This window comes from Erinaceus europaeus, chromosome 9, assembly GCF_950295315.1.
Source record: "Erinaceus europaeus chromosome 9, mEriEur2.1, whole genome shotgun sequence".
NCBI lineage: Eukaryota > Metazoa > Chordata > Mammalia > Eulipotyphla > Erinaceidae > Erinaceus > Erinaceus europaeus.
Genome location: NC_080170.1, coordinates 41,234,848 through 41,256,602, shown reverse-complemented (window position 1 = coordinate 41,256,602; position 21,755 = coordinate 41,234,848). Strand labels below are relative to the sequence as shown.

Genomic DNA, 21,755 nt, shown 5'->3' with positions numbered 1-21,755 from the left:
AATATGAGGGAGGGATAGAAACAGCCTAGTGTCTGTGTTTCTGCCTAGATGCAATCTGGAATCAGTTTTGTTTGTTTCTTTGTTTTCACCAGAACAACACTGCTCAGCTCTGGCTTCTGCTGGGACTGAACCTGGGACTTTGGAGCCTCAGGCATGAGAGTCTCTTTGCATAAGCATTAAGCTATCTTAATGGTTAATGGTTCAGCTTTAATGCCACCCCTTCTTTCCTAAAACAGACCTAGTAAACTGGAAATAAGCCAATGAAAATTAGTGTTAGCTATTACAAGATTAGCAAGTTAATTGTAAAACGAGAATAACTATATATATATATATATATATATATATATACACATATATATATGCCACTATTACATTTTAACACCTAATGTATGATGTAAGATATATTCATGATAATTTATTAGGTTGTTGGAAAAGCCATGGTGCAGTTTTGCACAGAAAAACACATCATGACTTTTTAGACAACCCAGTATTGTATGGGTGCTATATTTGCTGATAAGCTGTGATTATAAAACAATATGAAATACCCTATAGGCTATATAACAAGTAATGCTAATAGAGTATCATTATACTTTAATTACAAATACTGTTCTCCTCTGCAGACATGGAGTGAGGACACAGTGAGGACACAAGGGGTCCCCATGACAGGTGCCCCTTCAAGGCGGGGTGCAGATCCCCTGAAGCCTATCTGGGCGGGGTAGGGCCTCACCTCTCCTTGGGCAGCCGGAAGCGTGGCTGACGGTGGCAGCGCTTGCAGAGGTTGAAGAGCCGGCGCACCACACGGTGGGTCTTCTTGAGCAGCACCTTCAGGCTGGCTCCCAGCTGCTGGTAGCGGTGCTGGAGGCTGGCGTCCCCAGCCCAGAACTGCGAGATGGCCGTGGTGTTCAGGAACCTGTCATCCGGCAGCCGTTTCAGCAGCACCTGGAACTCCTCTGCAGGCAAGGATATGGGGCTGAGCTGGGGGGAGGGGGTATTCGGGTGGGGGTGGGGTCCCCAAATCTGGCAGCATACCCAATCTCCCAGTCCCTCTTTAGTAATAGGTCACTGTGAAATGTGGTTTCAGGATTCCCTCAGCCCCCTGTCCCTGATATGCTTCTGAATTTCAGAACAGATCTTCTTCCACCTAGAAGGGCCTGCATGGGCCACTGATCTCAGGGTGCAGCTCTTTGCACCCCTCTGAGTGCTCCCCTGTAGGTCATTCACAACAGCCTCAGGCCAGTCTCCTCCAGTGAGACTTAAAAGAGGTGAAGCCTCCTGAACAAAGGTCAGCCCTGCCAGTGTAGGCACAGAGAAGCTAGAGCACCCCTCCCGGGGATCATGGAAACCCGCTGGGGACAACCCCTTCTATCCCCTGCCTCTTTCCAAGATCAACTCTTGCACATCTTTCTGTCCTTCTCTGTTAATCATCCAGAAGTAGGGGACTTCTGGCTCTCAGAGCTTCCCACACACAAACTGTTCTCACACGTGCTCACATATATCTGTCCACAGCTCTGCTTTGACTTGGGGCCCACGGCCATCCTGTCTTGGGAGTAGAGAGAACCCAGGGAGTCTCCCTCCATGCACTATCAGTACTTCTCGTGGAGACAGCTGACGTACCCTTGCTTAGTTAGTCCAACACAGCTGGGGTGGAAGGACTAACTAGAACTTGGATAGGCCAGGGTGTCCACTTATTCTGATGTCATGAGGCTTCATGCCTCCAGATTATAAAACCAGAGCCTTTAATGGCACTGATAACTCACATGTGCACAGTTCTTTGTGTCTGGCATCTAAGTTCACAAAGAAGCACAGGGAGTAAGAAGATACTCTGTCACCCCCATCTGGCTTCTCAAATTTTGTCACATTGACTTCACCTGAATCATTTCTTACACACACACACACACACACACACACACACACACACACACACAAAATAAACCTAAGACACTTAAAGATGCCCAGTTTCCCCCCTTCCCAATTTAGATGTAACTCCTCTCTTAGATGTTTTATCTCTAGCACATGTTCTTTGGTTTTCTACAAATGTGTGCATTCATCTAAAAATATTAAGTAGTAGCATATTTTTAAACTCCATGTACATAATACAAAATATGCATGGTATTTAACAAAGGACATTATGGTGATATATAAACTGCTATGTAAGTATTTATATAGAGTACATGGCTTTTTTTTTTCAATGCTGTGTAGCTTTACCCATACTTATGTTCATGAGACATACTCAGGGCACGCTGACACAATAGTTTACTTGGATAATGTGCTGTTTTGCCAAATCAAGCTGGGTTCTAGCCCAGCTCACATTGCACTGGAGAAAGTTTTGGTGCTGTGTTCCCTTTCATTCTGCATTACTCCATATATACCTCCTATCCACCTAAGATGATCACTTACATGGGGCCCTAAGATTGCATGGCAATGCATGCTCAAGATGCTGGTAAGTAACTGAGGGCCTCAGCTGTTTAGGCAGACATAAAATAATAAGCCCGCGGAAACTTATAAGCCACAAAAATGAGCTTCTCACAGTCCTGGAGGCTGTAAGTTCAAGGTCAGAGAGCCACCAGGATGGTGTTATAAACAGCTAGTTCATCTCCAAGTCCTCACAAAGTGGAGGATATGGGTCAGCTCTTGGGAATACTGTCTAAAAGACACTGCTACCATCACTTCTCAGTGTCCCTGTCACTTTGCTCAGTTGCTTTCCAATATGTGGGTTTCGAAAGTGTAAATAGTAGAACCACCATACAGAGCAGGAATACAAAGCCAAGTCCCTAAAAATCTATGTTTCCATGTCACACTGAGATGATTTGTAAAGCTTTTCCCCTGCAGGTGGGGGCCAGGGGCTTGACTGAACCTGACTCCTTGTGCACTATAATGTGAGTGCTTAACCAGGTGCGCCACTGCCTGGCCCCTGTTCTGGGCACTTCTTAGGAGCATTCTAGGGGGTTGAGCAGTGACACACCCAGCTGAGCACAAACATAGTGATGCTTGAGGACCCAAGTTCAAACCTCTACTCCCCACCTGCAGGAGGAGGCTTCAGGAGGAGGGCTGCAGGTGTCTCTCTCCCTGCCCTCTCAAAAAATAATGAGAAGTTGGCCAATAGGAGTGGTAGTCTTTGTGCTGGCAATAAAAGGTTTTTTTATGCACTTTATTCAATAAATGATTGATATCCTGCACTTCATTCAGCCAATGCTTGTTACCCTCCTTAAGTACAAGTACTATGGAATCCACAGCCAGCAAGCCAGAACAGCCCCATTCCCTCAGTTATTAAGTCCCGAAAACATCTCTCTCTGGGAGGTAATCTGTCGAAAGTCTGGACAGGAATGATTTGAGATGGGAATGGGAGTGATTGACTAAGCTAAGGAGAGGCCAGGATTCAAGCTGAGTTCTGGGTTCCATATCCCTCTCCCACTGACAGGAGGAAGCAGGGCCTGCTGAGCTCACCTGACTCCTCAAACTGTTGGTTGTACATGGCCCAAGAATCCTGGATCTGCAGCAGGCTGTCCTCCATGGCTTGGATGTCAGCGTCAGGACAGTTGCACTCCGGGAAGCTGGGGCTGCAGTGGCACCAGCAGTCATTCTCCTTGCACACAAGCTCACCCTCTGAGCTGCAGGTGATGTAGCTGAGTGCTGCAGTCACAAAGCGCTCACGCAGGTACTCGGGCAGCAGCACCTGCAGGCCTGAGGGAGGGACGGGTAGGGGGTCAGTGCACAGAGCCAGCTAGCACTCAATTTCCCGCAGCTCAAGAGGCAGGAGTTTGTTCTGGGGCTCTGCTGACTTGTACAGAGCCAGGCCTGAGCCTACAGAGCTGGACAGGAAAGGGGGTTCTTGAAGCTCCTGTGCCAGATAGGGGTGGAGCTGAACATGCAAAGGAGTAGCATCAAATCCCTGGGGTGAGCGGAAGCCCCTGTGCATCAGCCAAACTGAGTGTGCAGATCATATGCATAGGCTGATTTTTGCCTCATCAGCTTTTCCTCGTGGAAACCCAAAGATGCTCCAGATAAAAGTAGAGCTCACAACTCTCGTGGGGGACAAATTCAGCCATGGTGAGCATTTTGCTCTGTCCCCCATGACATCTTGCTTCTAGCATCAAGAGAGCAGCTCTCACCAAAAGCTCCCCTGCCAACTCAGACCTGTACCCCACCCTGATGACAAAGGAAGGTACCATGTGTAGAGGGATGGGGCAGGAATTAGAAGAGTTCATGATCCATCCCTCTGATGCCTGGTCATAGGTGAGAAAACTCCACGCCCAGTTAGCACTGAGCTACCACCAGTCCCTGGTCCTTGTAGCATCAGTTTGCTGCCTGTCTCACTAGGGACTGGCTACCCCATTTCACTATGATTAGCCTCCTAAGGATATTTGATTAAAAAAAAAATAAAGGAGGTTTGGGCCAGGCAGTGGTATACTGGGTTGAGTACATATATTACCATACTCAAGAACCCTAGATCAAGTCCCATAGTCCCTACTTTTGGGGGTGGAGCTTTATGAGAGGTGAAGCAATGTGCAGGTGTTCCTTCCTCCCCTATCAAATAAAGGAAAAAAATATCCATTGGAAAAGTGGATTCATACTGCAGGCATGGACACCCAGCAATAACCTGGTGGACACTCCAAGATCAGTCAGGCCTGGAGATATGGAAGTCTGTTTCCAGGTTCTCTTTCTTTCTAAATCAGCTTCACCTGATCTTGGACAGAAGCCACCAAGTGACTTCAGGTGAAGTTTCCTACCAGTCTGTCATGCCTATGACTTTACTCTGAGCAGAATCTGCTCCTAGGTGGCCCCAGACCAAGAGGAGTGGGTGTTGGAAGCACATCATTGCAGGAGGCTCCCCTAGGAGGAGACAGTGTGACACCCTGTATGGCAGGGTAAAAGACTTTACACAGAATGGGATCCCCTCTTCTCCAATGTCCACATTCTCTTTATTGCCACAGCCTTGACAGGAAGTCAAGAGCCCATCGCAGAAGATGACTAAGTCTTGCAGCAGTGGTGGGAGCTTGTCCCGGCTTGAGGTCTACCTCCTTTTCTCAGCAGCTCCTATGTGCCCCTTTCTTGATGTACCTGTAGGGGCAGGGTAATCCTCCCCTCACACCTTTCCAGGCATTTGCTTCCTATTCCAACCCTCTCCTTTCCTTTTGCCTCCCTGTTCCTCCCTCATCCTCACCAAAGCTCTCTCTACTGCTAGAAAGAAGTGCCCTGAGCCCTGTCAGCAAGAGTGATGGGCTATAAAACTAAATGGCACAGACTATTCCAAATGAACTGCCAGACATCCTACACTGCACTCACCACTGATTTCCAGACACATGCCCGGCCGGGAAGAGAGGGCTGCTAATGGCAGGTGGTGGCTCTGAGGAAGGCAGTCCCCTCTGTCAGCTAGGCCCTGATTCCTAAAGCAGGCACAGGTCACAGCTGCTCCAGACTCCTTGGGATTTGCCATCATAGATCTGGGTGAGGACTATTGATTTTATAATATGGAGACACTAATCTCTTCAACAGAGCCCAGTGCAGTCAGATGTTGCACAGAATAGATTCTCCCCACTGCCAAGCGCACTGTCTAGACCAGCTAGCACAGTCCTACCCCTCCACTGTCTGGAATTTGGGGCAGAGAGCAGGACCTAAGCATTTCTCCATCATCTCTCAGTGGCTGTCTTTTCCTCTTAATCTCTTCTCCATACTGGGATGCAGCCATGGAAGGTCAGACTGAAAACCAAGAGGGATCACACTCAGAGCTGACAAAGGCCGGCTCCCCACCTTCAAAGGAGTCACTTCACAGACGGTGAAGCAGGTCTGCAGGTGTCTCTCTTTCTCTCCCCATCTCTGTCTTCCCCTTCTTTCTCCATTTCTCTCTGTCCTATCCAACAACAATGACATGATGATATCAATAACAACAACAAAAGGGAATTAAAAAAAAAAAAGAACTGACAAAGGACATAACAGTGTGTATGGCTCCTAGCTGAACGTGAAAAATAACTCTGTTCTCAAAGGTCAAATGGCCCCTGATGTGTTCTTAGGGGAAATCAGAGGGTTTTTCTCTTTTTTCTTTTTCTGATTTATTTGATAGGAGAGAGACCTGCAATACTGCTTCACCACTCATGAAGTACCCCCCTGTAGGTGAGGAGCAGGGGCTTGAACCTGAGTCCTTGTGCATGGTAACATGTGAGCTCAATGGGATGTGCTACCATCCAGCCCCATTAAAGCATAGTGTTCTTAGAGAAACCTCCAGACCATCCAGCTCTGGAGGCAAGTTTGTAAAGAAGGCATACTATTGCTAATAGGACAGAAACCCTGAAGGGAATTTCTAGATGGGAGTAACTGTGTCAAGTGCTAGGAGAAAGTGGTTTTGGTTGGAAGACAAGCCTTTTCTGAAATCTCTAAATGCTGCTGGGATGTTGTCTAATGCATGTCCCCCTCTGCTGGGCTAGTCTGTGTGATGGGCAGGACTGTTCTGCTCCTAGGGTACAACTTACCTAGTAATTGCACTTTGTTCTCTGGACTCTGCACCAGGACCGAGCTGACTGAGTCCAGGTTGTCGTAGTTGCTGCAGCCCAGAGGGCCCGTCCTGGTCTCAGTGACCTAGAAGGGAAGAGCAGGACGTGGATTTAACTAACAAGTGAAGCTTTCCTTCCTCCTGTCATCTCATCGTGGGCTCTGAGTCCTGACCTGGACCAGTGCCAGGGACAGCATTGCCTGCATATGCACAACACAAACGCTCCCCAGTGCTGAAGCTTTCAGAGGGTGTCCAAGGGAAGTGTTTCTGGGAAGAGGAGACTCGGCAAGGGAGAGGAAGGCCGGCCTTGGATCTACCCCACCTGCTTCTCCTCTCCCCATGAAGATGGACCCAGATGTGCACATAGCCCCCAGCAACCCTCACTCCCTTGCCACACTGCCCTCAGACTCTGGGACCCCACAGATGGAAAGCACTAGAGAAATATGAATGATGGGTATTATAACCACTATTAAACATTTAAGTCCCACCTCTGCGCTGAGCCGTCCTTAGAGAAAATCAGCCATGGGCTTGCTGCATATTTTAATAAGTGTATTAAATATACATCAAGTCCGTTAACCACACTATATTCCAAAACACCAAGTCATTTAAAAATATTATAAAGTTGGCCGACCCGTTTTTCTCCTGATGTTTAAAGTATCTGATGAAAAATGGGGAGCTTTAAATGCACTGAAATAATTATGTAAGGATGGAAACCTGGGGCTCTTCCCCCCCCCATTCTTTTTTCCACAGGATCTCCCAAGGCTCTGCCAGCAATCCATCAACCAATCAGTGAGTATTTATTGAGCAGCTACCATCCTAGTCCTGCTATTCATCAAGCATTCAGAGTGCCATTCCTGAAGCTCTTTAAGGAAGCCTGCCCTGGTATCATTGACTGTGGCAGAGCTGTGAGCTGCCTTGTCCATCCTTGTCTGTAAGTGTTGGATTCAAGCTTACTTGACTCCTTTCCACCCCAGAGCCCAGCTCCTATTTATTTGCTACACCTGAGGTCCACATAGTGTTGGGCATATAACAGATGCTCAAGAAAGGACAAATATAGGTTTTAATATAGTCTAGATTAGGAGGGGGTTCTCTACTCTGTGGTCCTGGGGATGGCAACCTTGTTCCCAAGTTCTTCCTCTAAGACCATCCTGCTTCATCTCCACAGTAATCCCCCACCCAGGCAATATTCAAAGGAAAAAAAGCTCAGCATTCAAAAAATTATAGTGCTGCCACGATATACTGCCACTGCCTTTTCACTTCAGATTGTACACAGGAACGCAAAGCCTGAGATGTTAACCTTCCAGCCCCAATAATCTGGTGAGACCTTTACTAATACATGGGACTAGCTAGTTCCATTTCAAATGGCACACTCTCAAATTACAGAGCCTAGATAGAGGCTAGGACTTAGGGGACTGAGTACACATATACATGTATCTGTAAATTAGGGGCAACTATATACCTCAAAGTAAAAATGTTTATTAATAGTCTGCTGTGGTAAGACTTAGACCTAATAAACATGGCAATCTAGTAGAAAGGTCCAAATAAAGTGCCATAAATTTCTAATCAAATATTTACTATTTAGGCCTAGACACCTTCCTCTCATACCCTCTACCTCACTTTCCTCACTCTATCTACTCAACTAAGTACACAAAATAAAGTATGATTTATCTCCTCATCTCTTCTGACAGCATCAGCGCTATTGTCATCCCTTGATAGTCTTTAGAAGAAACACTGTATACAATTACTGCCCCTATGGCAACCTTCATTAGAATCATCAAATAGAGAATTATAGTGCCAGCGATCATGGAGCCGAAAGAGAACTTTAACTTTCAAGCTTTAACTTCACAGCATTTTTTTGTTTCCTGTGAGGATGGGTTTAAGAACCATGGGAAATGTGATGTCATCACTCTTAAAGGCAAGCATCAATGATAAATCCATCCACCATCTTTTAGTGATCCTTCCTGTGCTCGCATGGGGCACAGCCAATCATGTCTAGTTAGGAAACTGAGAGCAGATAGGTTAAATAACTCGAGGTCATGCAGCCAGTGACCTACAGAGCCAAGATTCATTCCTCCATCCATGTATACATTGAGGGAATATGTTTCTAGTATTCTGGCATGTCAGCCGGGATGCAAGAACCTGCCTCCCCCCACAGATGGGCTCTGGGTCCCTCTGAGTGAGCAGGTAATTGATTGGTTATTGGACTTGGGTGGGAAGACAATCAGACTTACTTCAAAGTCCCTAAGAGATTTCCTTCCTCCCCCACTTCCCCTTTAGACTCATGGTCAAGGACTAGCCAAGTTCTTTTGGGGGAAGCTTGCCACTCTTGAAATGAGGGGACATTGTATTTAGGAGATTTGTCTGTCCTCAGGTAAAAGCAGAACTTTCTGCATAAAATTCATTTAGTTCACCTTGACCCAAAGCATGTAATAGAGTAAGAGACAGACCATGACCTCACCTCCTGTTAGAGGGGAGTCTCCATGCCAGATCTTTTCCAGTAAGGTAGCCCCAAATAATTTCCACTGTTTCTGTGTCCCCAGGAGAAAAAGAGGGTGGGGCTGGGAGGGGTCTCTTACAGGCAGTGACTTGGTGGTGACAAAAGTCCATAGTGGCTGAGGGTTGGTGTAGAGAAGGCAGGTGCCCGACAGGTTACAAAGGGCCCGGGGCCACAGTGGAGGCACATGCACTCAGATGCACACCTTCAAAGTGCCTGCTGGAAAAGCTTTCACAAAAGGGGCAATAACTGTGTGCTAATTGGTCTGATGACAGAGACTTCCTGCCTTCAGAAAGTCCTGATAGATTGTAGCTTCATTAGCACATCCAGCTTTCCATAAATACCAGCATGTGCAAAACCAGCTCCCAGGAGCCAGCTCTCCTCTCCTGCACTCCACTTCAGGGCTGTCCTCCCTCTTGCCACCTAAGACTGGCCTGGCCTTGGCATGTGCTCTTTCAGTTAGAGTTCACAGCCTTTCAAAGCCTGGATAGTCCTCTTGTGATGGAATAGAGGTGAACATTAGGGAAACAGACCCCAGGCCTCCTGCACAGTTCTGCTCCCTCCCAGGGAACTCTAGGCAGCAGGGGTCTGCATTCAGCCCTGCACAGTGTCATGACTTAGTCCCCAGAGCTGGCAGACTGGGTCATCTGAGCCTGTGGTGGAGAAGAGTGAGGGTCAGCCTCTAAGGACAAAAGTGCCACCTAATCAGAAGAGCTAGCAGTGTAATGCTGAAGAAGGGGTCCAGAAGCTTCCCAAGCTGCCTCAGTCCTTTGGCTAAAGAGAGACTTGGTGCAGCCTATTTGCAGTTGACATGGAAGGATTTGAATATTTTAATACTTGGTACAATGTAGCCCTTGGTTCGGGAGATTGACTAGATGGTAACCTCACAGCAACACTGGTTCAAGGTCATATAAATAATGAACATCAGGTCGGCTGCCCACTGTCCCACTCAGCTGGCCTCTACCTATAGGGTGTAGCATTAAGGGTGTCATTATGCATAGACATCATTAGGGGCCTGCAGCTCTGTGAAACTCTTAAGTCTCTAGCCAGAGTGTGTGAGAAAGAGAGAGAGTTCAGACAGTTCTTAGAGATAGGGAATGAGATGTGGGGGGGATTGGTGGCATCTGAGAGAAGATGGACACCTCTTTTTCAAGTGAGGGAAAAGAAGCTGTTAGAGAAACCAGAACTAGGTAAAGGTTCTCCTCCCCTGATGCTGAGCAAGTGGGCAAAGACCCTTATCCAGTGTTAGAGGGGGCAGGCAACTCAGTAGCAGTAGGATGTGACAGTGCTGGGGCACTTTCTAAAGTGAAGCCCACAGCCCTGCTGCTTAGGTTCATAATTACCAAGGATGCTAAAGCAGATACTTAGGCTAAGGTGGAAGAAATTGGTAGAGTTCCAGTATCCTCCTCTTTCTGATCCTTAGTCTAGCAGTGTGTCCTAGGGACATGCCCTAGACTTCACTTACTTCAGTGGAGATGAGGGCTTGCAGAAATGGAGGTGAGAGAACATTCTAGATTCTTATTTTTTCATGGAAACTCTAGGTCAGCCTGGTAGAAATGGAAGAGTCCTGTCTCACTCTATGTCTCAAAATTAGAGGGTTATGGCAGACCATTTACTAGCACTTGCCCTCTTTTCTTTCCACATACTTCACTAAAGATATTGGTCCAATCATTCATCTGATCTAAACTTTTTGTAGTAGACCAAGGTAGAATGGAATCAGGTTTCTTCTGCAGGGAGATGAGAACTGTGCGGTGAGAAAGAAAAGTTCCAGTGTTAATGGTGGTCACTTAGAGATTTCAGAATCAGTGATTATAAGTCAGTCCCTGAGGTTATAACTATGAACAAGAAAACACTACATTACAGAGAGATGAAAGAGAAATACATTGTTCAGCGATGACTAGGCTAACTCCAGAGCAAGCAGAGCTACATGTAAGCTCAAATGTTTGGTACAAAGGAAAGTCTGGACTGAACTTGGCCCAGAAAAGCAGAGAGATAAAGTGGGTGGAGACCGTTACTCCAGGAAACATAAAACAGCTAGGAGTGAGACGTTTCGTTTGTAAATCGTGGGTGTCCTGTCTGGTGTAATGCCTTGCTTTTGGAGACGTGTGATGACTTTTAATCATGGTCCTCTTAGTTAAACCATTCCTCTACTCGGGTTACTAAGGAATAGACTTTCTGTTCCTTCTAATGTGCTCAACCGCACTTGCACATAGCCTGAACCAAAGAGCCTAACCCAGGTGAAAAATGGTGTGTCAGAGACACGGTCATTCATTCATCCATCAGAGCAAATACATTCTCCAGCATGAGCTTGTGGGTGAGCGCTGACATCTTAGTGAGAGGCTAAGGTGAGTAAGAGCCCATCCCTTCTAGGGGATCCTGTCATCTGCTTAGCTTTCAGTCATCATCCACACACTGAAGCGCCCCCTGTACACATTTCAAACACATACCTCTCTCACTGGCCTCAACTGCCTGGGGAGGCAGCAAAGATGCCACGCAAGCATTACTCTTTAAGCTGAGCAAAGCAGGGTGAGGAAGAGCAAGCCAGGTGAAGAGACAAACACTGCAAGTAAAGCACACAGCAGGTGCCAGAGGAGGGGCAGTGGCACACTGGAATAAAGAGTAGTTGGATGAGACTGGGTTACACAACATGAGCGAGAGGGTGGGGTTGGAAAAGGTTGGCAGAGAGTAAAGACTGTTTGGAGATCAAACAAACAAATCAGCAGGGCTGTATCTTCAGTGCCACTGGAGTTGTGTTAAAAAGAGGAAGAATTATCCCTTTTCAAGCTCCAATTGTGCTATTGTTCATGCTTCCTATACCTTTTCTTACTTGATTCTCATGGTAAAATCCTTCAAGGCAGAAATTATTCTAATTGTGCAACAAGTCTGAAGGTGGAAACTGAGACTCTGAGAAATTTAGAAGCTTGTTCAAGGTCCTTTCATGAGCAATGGCCATGCTCAGACCTTGGCACAGAAGCCCATGCTCCTCCCATTGAGTCACACTGCCGGCTCGGCTGGCAGACAGTTGGGAGTCATTGAGAGACTCAAGCAGGGGGATGATGTGATGTATTTTTGCAGATTTCAGCAGCACACAGAGAAGATCTGAGAATGTGGGTGGCCTAACATAAGCAAACCAGGTAAGACTTTATAGGACCTGAAGATCTAGCTCAGGAAGGGAAGGGAAGCCATGACTGGTGATGGAATGCACCAAGTTGGTTAAGTCCCAGGATATGGTGTCATGGAGTTTTCACTTATTCCTTAAGCCTATTTCCTCTGTAGTCATTTTAAGCTGCTGCTGAAGGTAGTAGCCACACAGTGTCACATCCATGATCCCTTCCCTGGACCTCATAACCAATCCTCTGCCATCTCAAAGTCTTTTCCAGAACAGCCTCACCACTCACCTATAACTACAACCTGGAGGACCCCTTCTCATCACGGCTGCTTGAAAGCAAGGCCTATCAGCCCTCCTTGTTGGAGTCTGTTTTTCCTGTTCACCACCCTCAATTCATTGATAAGCTTCAGTGTCTAGTTTGAAATGTAGTATAGTATTTACCATCTATCTTTGCCAAGTCTTATTTCCTGCTGACTTCACCACCCTGTCCTCCACCCACAGCCTAAAACAGGCGCACTTTGTCTAATCATAGTATTATGCACCTCCTCTAGACTTTCCCTCTTGACCTGACAAATCTTTCACTTTCTGCCATCCCTTAATGGTGTCAGAATTCAATTGCTGGTCCATCACTGTAATCACTCCTCAGCCCTTGCCACTTCTTTCACCTTACACACATACACTTCATGTCTTGGCTAGATCCACCTCTCCATCTAGCCCATGCCTGCCCAAACAGGAAGTGCCTCAGAAAGCTGATACAATTTACAATATGCCAGCCAGTCTCATGTCTTTCAATAATCCTGTGTCTCCATCAAGCCCTCAGTGCTGCCCACAAACTCACAACATTAGAGCTCGTAGACATACCAACCCCTGCAAAGACCATTTCCCAATGATTCTCTCTCCTTCATTTTAGTCAGGGACAAGGAATCAACCTGAGGAGACCATCTGCATTCTCCTATCATACCCACCACTTGTCCTGTGCATTTCCCCATGCTTCCTGTTACAAAGGGTGAGTGTTTATGCTCTTCTGTAAGGCCTGCCCTCCACATTCATACACCATCAACCTCTCACTCAACTGCCTCTGCATTCATCTCCTAACTGTTTCTCTTTAACCAGCAATTTTAATCTTTACTCCCAGCACTCTCCAACTATCACTATTTTTTTCTGCTCAATTTGACAATGAAACCCTAAAAGTATTATCTCTACTTGCCCCTAATTCCTCACTCTGCTTTCTCTCTTAAATCTTCTCCACTCAGTGTTTTCTACCCTTTATGCCACAAAACCACTCTTATCTAGGTCCCTGCTTGCTTCTGTGTTACCCAGTTAATAGCCAGTTTTTCATTAGATGTCTTAACACAGCTGTTTGGTACTGGAGAACACCACAGTCTTCTTCACAACTCAACCTACTTTACTAGCTACAGTCCTTCTGAAGAATCTCATGATTTCTCTCAGTTTGAAATAATGACTAAAAATGTATATATTTGAATGCCACATTTCTTTTTCTCCATCTGTGACCTTTCTCTTCCAGTCCTTGGAGGGTCATTTCCAATTGCCTGTTAGATGATTCTGCTTGGCTGTCTAATAGGAATGCCACATCCAATGTGACTAAAACTAAGCTCTTGCTTTACTACCTTCAGATTCTTTTTTTTTTTTTTGCCTCCGGGGTTATTGCTGGGGCTCAGTGCCTGCACCTTGAATCCACTGCTTCTAGAGGCCATCCCTCCCCCCTTTTGTTGCCCTTGTTGTTGTAGCCTTCTTGTGGTTATTATTGTTGTTGTTGATGTCATTCACTGTTGGATAGGACAGAGGGGTAGAGAAAGACAGACAACTGCAGACCTGCTTCACCTCCTGTGAAGCGACTCCCCTGCAGGTGGGGAGCCGGGGGCTCAAACCGGGGTCCTTAAGTCAGTTCTTGTGCTTTGCGCCACCTGCGCTTAACCCGCTGTGCTACCGCTTGACCCCCTATCTTCAGATTCTTGATCCCCATGTCATCCTTTTCAGTCAGTAAATGGCAATCACTGTTTGCCACATACCTAGGACAAAAGTCTTGTCCTTAATTTTGACTCTTTTCCTTCCAGTTCATTAGTTACTCCTGTAGGCTTTGTCACCAAGATATATTTGGAAAATGGCAACTTCTGCTCACCTCTGTACTATCATCTTTGTTCAAAACACCATTGCCTCTCACTTTGACCACACAGAGGTCAATGGATTAGCTCCTGAGATCCCCCACCCTCCTCACCCCTCTTTCAGTTTCACATACTTCAGTTGAGTCTTCTCTGAAGGGATCACCCTCTTGCTTGGCTTCCTTCCTTTACTTCCAGATGACACTGGATAGGTGTTTTAACACGTCTCTGCCTCTAGGCTTTCATCCTTAGAAGGGCAGGGACTTCATATGCTTTGTTCACTTTTGAATTCTCAGCGCTATTTGGTGTGTATTTACTAGATGAGTAAGTATATGAACAGTACTACCTTGTACATTCAAGGTGAAATAAAAGTGGAATATATAAAACTCTCTATTCACTGTTCTAATCTTAATCTTATGTGTAGGATTAAGAAGTTCAGAATTCTTTCTAGTCTTCTCTTTCCTTAAAGTACATGCACTTCCCTAGAAGTTGCCTTCCTAAGTTGTAGAATCAAAGAGTGGAGGTTATAGTCATTGAAGCTGTAGTAATTACTACTGACCTCTTCAAGCATAGGAGATGATAAAGTTGTGCTAAAAATTTTAGTGGCTTTTCCATGGCTCTTTGTCTTATGTTGAAAGTTGTGTCTTCTGGTACCATCATCTTTCTGTTCAAGCAGTTTTCTATGTAGTCCACTATGGCACTAAGCCAGTCCTTGCCTCAGGGCCTCCAGACTCATTGCTCCCTCACATCTGTGCACAATTGACATGTGGACGTTCAGACCTGAGCTTCAAAGTTTAACCCAGAAGTGTCCTCCAAACCTATCTACTCCTTCTCTCACTTCAGGAAATTGAACCTTAGTACTCTGCTTTTTCTGGGCATCATCATGTGACCTCAATTTACTGATTTTCACTTCCACCAATTCCTTGTCAAGAGCCTGCAGGAAGGTACCCACCCCAGGCTCTGCTGTAGTCTAAGGCTGATAGTCCCTTCATTAGAAAGCCTTTGCCACTTAGCAGCCAAGCCTGGCTGTCCCTCCACACTTACCTTGATAGCACCTGTGGCTATCTGGATATGGTGAAGCCTGCGCAGTGTGCTCTCTCTATCAATGAAATAGGAGGCTGCCAGCTGATGCAGGGTCTCCAGAGCCACAGCCGAGCTGTTTCCACTACCCCCAACTACAGGGCCACCTCCTGCCGACTCTGACTTCCGGCTCAGCTTCCGCTTGTCCACAAAAATGGTGAGAGACTCTTCTCCTACAGCAAATGACATGGGTTGGTGGGTGAGACCTCCTGATGCCCTACCAAGAAGAATAGGAGACGCTGGCCAGGATGGACGATGTAGAGAGGGAACCCAGCCCATGCTAGCTACCTCTGGTCAACCCTCAGTAAACAACAGACCTCACTGCCTGAGGAGGTCCCTTGTCTGGATCCTGTTCCTTTACCAACCCCTATGGATGTACCTCAGACAGCCCACCTTCGTAGAGGAAAGAACCCGTTGTTCTCAGCCTCTTCAGAGCTAGTAATGCTCTCCTGGGACCCAGCCATGGGGTTCAGCCTCCTCACACCCCAACAGGCCTTAGTAGTTACAAAGAGGGATCAGGAACATAACAAAAGTTCATTTCCTTGCTTGTCGGTCTGATAAATGTAACTACAGTCATCTGGATACGAAGAATCCTCAGGGTTAGATGGGAGAGCCCCCTGCTAGTAAGTACTTACAGAAGCCCATGTGCCTTGCCTCCCCCACCCCCCAGGATGATATTAAACAAAGCAAAACATCCTGGGAGTGAATTTCTATATCAAGAGGCTGGCACACAGGGTAGAGTGCACATGTTACCATGTGAAAGGACCTGGCTTCATCATAAAGGCACTGAGCCACAATAACCTTGGTGGTAATTTTTTAAAAAATCAGAGAGTGGGAGTGGGGAGATTACTCATCCTGATACCTACAGTCCCAGTATCACATGTGCCCTCTAGTAAATAAAATTTTAAAAAGAAACTGACAATAGGGAAGGGAGAGTATTACGGCTCTACTCTATGTGCAACACGATGGCGAGCCACTCACGTGAAAGAGTGTCCTCACTCACCTCCCAGGGTGGCAGAAAGTAAGAAATGGGTGCCGTACTTCTTGACCAGGTTTTCAGTAACCTGTTGCAGGTTGGGCCTCCTCCCAAGGAGACGGATGTTCCGGATAAACTCTGGTGCCAGAGGCAAAGGCAGACTGAAAAAGTCTTTCCTCTCCAGAGCCAGGCTGTTCACTTTCCAACGGGCAAACTCCCTGCAAGAGAGGCGAAGAAACTCATTGGGGTTTGGAACATGAGGCATAAATTCTGTAGTCAGTATGTTCCTCTTCTACTTGCAGCCCTGCCTCGACATTTCCACTAGAGGTTAACTTATCTGCCTAATTTTAGAGAAGAAGTTACAATAGTCCTGAATACAAACAGAAAAACATCAGCAGTCTGGATGCAGGTATGTGATGTAGTTGACAGTCTCAGTGACTCATTTCCAAAGTGAGGAGATGGCTGTAGAGCTGCAAGATTTCTCAATCCTTTTGATCTCAGGATCCCCATCTTTGATGTTTAGCTCTATTGACAACAATCATCTTAGAAATAAAAGCTGAGAGAATTTAAAATTGTTATTTTGCTTGAAGATGGCAGCAGCATATCTACAAAATAAAGCATTTTGTGGCAAAACTTTTTTTTTTTTGTAAATCTAGTAGCTATCTGAGCTGCAGATCCTCTGTTTGCTTCTGCTATAATAATTGTGGCATCTGAACCCATTAGCAATGAACTTTTGGTAGTCTGTCACATTAAACCCAGTATATTATACTCCCCCCATCATCTACAGCTTTCTAACACCATGCATTGATCCCCTGAAAAATATGGGTTCAGTACATCATCCACATTTTGACACTTTTCATTACAGAAAATCAAAATATCATTCATTAATAGCACCACCAATCTCATCAGAAAAGTCTTTAAATATTAGAGAGCTGTCAGGCTCATGATGACAAATACAATTTTTCCAAAATTCTAATTTTCTTTTGAGAGCTTAAATTTTATCATCAGTAACAAATACTGTCAGTTGTTTTCTTTGAAGAAGCAGACTTATGTCATTCATATATATTTTTCAGAAAATGTTTGCCAAACATTAGAGGCTGAATAGCTGTAGTTTGTCTTTCAAGAAAATAATTACGTGCTATGGAAAAGGTGTCAAGTTCACCTCCCAACTCAGTCACTGAAAACATTTTTCTTTGAGACAGGAACCCTGCTTCAGCGACGTTGGGTGTGCATTGGTGAGCAACTCCTTTTTTCATACTGAATATTAAGAGCTCAAAATGCAATAAAAGTAATACATAGGACTATTCCCCAACCATCCTTACGTAACATTAACATGTGTGTTTATGGACAACTGCCCTGATGTCAGAAGTGTTATTCACCTTTGGTATAAATGCCAATCAAGACTACCCTATAAGGGTCAAAGAAGATGCACACTTTGAAACTTTGCATTGCAAGAATTGCAAAAGTTCCTTTTCAGTCTCATCTAGAATTTTAATCCTCAAACTTTGTCCTTCACTGAAATGTGTTCTCTTGTCTCCACCCTACACTAGTGAGGGCCAGCTCCAGCGCCTGAGATGATAGTAAATGACTCTCCCAACATCCTACACACACATTAGCTTTAACATACTCAGGTGAGAGGCATAATGGGTCTGGGTTCTGGGGTTTCAAATGTGCTAATCCACTGCTATGGCCCTGCTAGTAATTCATCCTTCACTTAGCTCCCCCAATAGAGGAGAGAAAGCTGAATAAGTTTCTGTGAGGACAAATGTTTCTGTTTGACTATGGGGACCCAGGGCCAGCAAAATTGTTCTCTTCCATAGTGTCATGCTTTGACATGTATACATCCCAGGTTCAAGCCTGGCCCCCACTGCACTGAAGAAAAGTTCAGTGTTGTGGTTTCTCTATAAACAAACTCAGTGTTTCCTTATAAAGCCTTTCTCCTCATTAGGTGCCCTCTCCTTTCTTACATCCTGCCAAGTTAAGAGATCTTAACAAAGATGTCCTCTTTAAAAGCCCAAGCCCTGATGCATAAGAAAAGTAAAGTAAGTCAGAGCTCGTGTGGTACTTATATGGAAAGTAAAGTAAGTCAAGAGCAAGCGTGTATCCTTTGATATGAAATACTCTTTTTTTTAAAACCTGCATTTGCTAGGTAACAATGTTATCCACAGGGGGCAGGGGGATGGTTTTAATTTTCCTTTTCCAACCTGCCTCAATAGCTCTATCTAGAGATCATCCTTTTGTACTAGCTAGAACCTCTGGCTACGATCCTGAATAGATGAGGAGTACATTAGACTTTAGTGTCTACATAGGTAATAACTCTGTTCCCTCACTTGTCAGTTCTCAAATGTTTCCCAGAAAGAGAGCCCAGTGCAGATGTGGGTTCTGATAACAGACTCAGATGCAAATGACTGCTTACAAATACTTTACAGTGTTTATCATTAAAGTTCCTGTACATCTATCTGCTTAGCTTAAAATATGATTCCCCAGGGCCAGGAGATAGCTAGCCCAGTAGAGTGCATATTTTACCATGCATGAGAACTTGGATTTAAATCACAGGCATCATGTGATTTAAATCTCTACTTCTGCCTGATGTTAAAAGTAAAAGAGCCCATCAGGAATGGTGGGGTGGCATGTCAAAACACAGACACACATTTCCCCTCTAAAAAAGTCCAATCAAATTCCTGCTCAGGGATATGCCACTTTTATTTGGGTTGGAAAAACAGCCATGAGTTAGACTTCCTACCACTCTTAGGTGGGGTATAAAAGCCTTTCAGTTCAGAGGTTGTAAGGTCTGTGAGGTACTGTGTTTGTTTTGCCAGTGAAACTGCACACTCTTTAGAGATTGGGTGTAAAGAATTTACACAGAAACTCCATTATTTGTCTTATTTTCCCATTATATCAGCTGGAACCAAACTATAATTTACAACATACATACACACAAATATATAACAATAACAGCAACATATGGAGAGTAGAAAATCCTCTTATAACTGATATGAAATGGAATTCTTACACTGCACATGAAATTTGAAGTCTAACAACTTTTTAAGTAACATATACAGATTTTACTCCTAATATGTATATTGGTTATTAAGAAGGGATATATAAAGGTTAACACAAGAATAGTGAGAATAAAATGCAATTTTTTAAAATCTAGTTGCCCCGCAATGGTCAGCAAAATAGAACCAACTGATGAGCTAAACCTACCTGTAACTATGCAGAGACAGTATGCAAGGTCCCTGGATTATATTTCATGCAACTTTATGTGAAGACTGTCACTATAAAGGTTGAACTTTCTCAAAACTAAAATAAAAAGTCTCAGCAAGCTCCAAGTAATGCAACCTATTAAAAAAAAAACCAGAATTTAATAAAAAGGGAGCTATGGAGATAGTTCAACATGTTAGAGCTTTGGGGATTTGCATGTCTATGGTTCCAGTTTGAACTCTGTCAGCACCACAAGCCAGAGCTGAGTTGTGTTCTAGTCAGTCTTTCTCACAAAAGTGAATATATTTTAAAAGGCAGGAAAGTATATATGATGTGAGAATCAAAGACGCTTATATCAGAAGAACAGAAGGATTTTAGAGCAGGAAATAATGTATACAACTTCTCATCCTCTACCTACAAGGAAGGGGATCAAATTGGTCCTGAGACCTCAGGAATTCCAGTCCTTTGTACTGCTGTGCATGACACCCACTGCTAATGACCAACAGTCCCATTCCTCTACCAAGGCCCAGGCAACTTCTGTCACACACATGGTGGTAAAGAGTCCCAAAGAATTGCCAGAGTTTTGAATACTTCCTTAGACTTCAAATTCCTTTGTCCAGCATCATTAGGAAAATCACACATTTTATCCATCTAGGAAGAAGTTTGGATGTACCTCACTTGCAGGAATGAGGCTATCAAATCTCAGAAATCCAAATGACTCCAGGAATGACACTAACTTCCTCAAAGGAAACCTGGGGTGTTAGAATTGGAAGAAACCTTTGCTAATCTGTTTTACACTGTCATGTACCTACAGTTTCTCTTTAGGAGACACATCAAGATCAACTAGAGATGATCAAGACAGGGCAGGTCATTGTCACCAGGGGTCAGTATGGGGGCAGACTGCATTCCCTTTACCCACACCTAGGGGGCAGCATGAGCTCCAGTTAAATTTCCAGTCCTCACATTAGGAGAAAACCCTGAGAGAAGTGATTTGCTTAAAGCAATATATAGGTAGCCTGCATCAGAACCAGAACAAAAAATTAACCTTCTGAGTCCCACCACAAGTGAGACCCAGAGAGGTTAGCAGGAACTTTCTGGAAGTTGCACTATCAGTAAGTGGCAGAGCTGAGTTCAAAACCCAGATCCATATCTTAAGGCTGTTTCTCTAACACTATTTCCCCTTGTGCAGATTCACTTAAGCATACTTTATTGCTTTTTTTTTAATGTTTACTCTCCTTAAATGAAAATATTTTCATTACTGGGAACATTCTATTCTTTTAATTACTTACACAAAATGCAAATTTATCATAAACAGTCCAGCATATGCATAGGAGCAAAACCTCTTTGGATTAAAGGGGATTCAACAAGCTCATTTGCAGCAGGAGAAAATAAGATCTAAAAAAAAGATAAATTCATAGAGAGCAGAGGGAGGGTCTTACATTAAGACCTGATTTTCTAACTTATGGGGCTGTTAAAGTAATCATAACACAGAGTAACAAATGACCTAGGAAAATGAATGATGCCATCTTTGGAAGCTTTTTATGAGCAAATGTAAAAGGTAACGGCTAGCATTTAATGAATTCTTAGTATGTGCTAGGCATTTCAAGCATTTTATAAGTATTAACCAACAGAATATTTAAAGCACCCCTGGAAGGGGGGAAAATATAGTTATCTTGATTTTATGGATGAGGAAATTGAGGCACAATAATTCATTCCCTGGCAGGTAGCAGCCAGTAGGTGGCAAAGTCAGGATTTAAACATAGGCCTCTGGTTAAAGGGATGATCATGATTTGTGAATGGAAGTGTGTGTGTGTGTGTGTGTGTGTGTGTGTGTGTGTGTGTGTGTGTGTGTGTGTGTGTGTGTAAGAGTTTCACTGGAGAATAGATGCTGGGGGCTAAGTGGTGGCTTACTCAGTTCAAACTGCCAATTTCTACCTACAGGAGGAAGCTTTATGAGCAGTGAAGCAAGTCTGCAGGTGTCTCTCTTTTTTACTTTTCCTCCCCTGGCAATTTCTCTGTTCCCTATCACATATAAAAGGTGGGAGGAGGCCACTGGGAACAGTGGATTTGTCATGCAGGCACTGAGCCCCAGCAATAACCTTGATAGCAATAAAAAAGATAAAAACAGGAACTATATTAGGAATTTCCTCTCATAAACACTCTCAAAACAAGAGCCAGAACTTGCTGTGTAGGGTCTCCACTCAGCATCAGTGAGGGGGTGAGGGGGCAGGAAGGCTTAGACGCTGGGCTCACAGTGGTGTCTCTTCTTCATCACTAAGTTCCCTCCC

The 21,755-nt window shown here is 44.7% G+C and overlaps 1 protein-coding gene across 2 annotated transcripts in view; it reads right to left on the bottom strand.

The window, feature by feature from the left end:
- The window catches only part of BRINP2 (BMP/retinoic acid inducible neural specific 2), a 111,759-nt gene that overhangs the window by 3,345 nt on the left and 86,659 nt on the right, over nt 1–21,755 (bottom strand). The window contains exons 3-7 of one of the 2 annotated variants that reach the window (XM_007531465.3): nt 16,291–16,481; nt 15,252–15,460; nt 6,465–6,570; nt 3,445–3,681; nt 728–950 (exon numbers count right to left, since the gene is read on the bottom strand). In XM_007531465.3, the coding sequence (XP_007531527.1) occupies nt 728–950; nt 3,445–3,681; nt 6,465–6,570; nt 15,252–15,460; nt 16,291–16,481 (966 nt within the window). Of the gene's footprint in view, nt 1–727; nt 951–3,444; nt 3,682–6,464; nt 6,571–15,251; nt 15,505–16,290; nt 16,482–21,755 lie in introns of those variants that run through there. The other variant, XM_060197730.1, reaches the window with a different exon arrangement.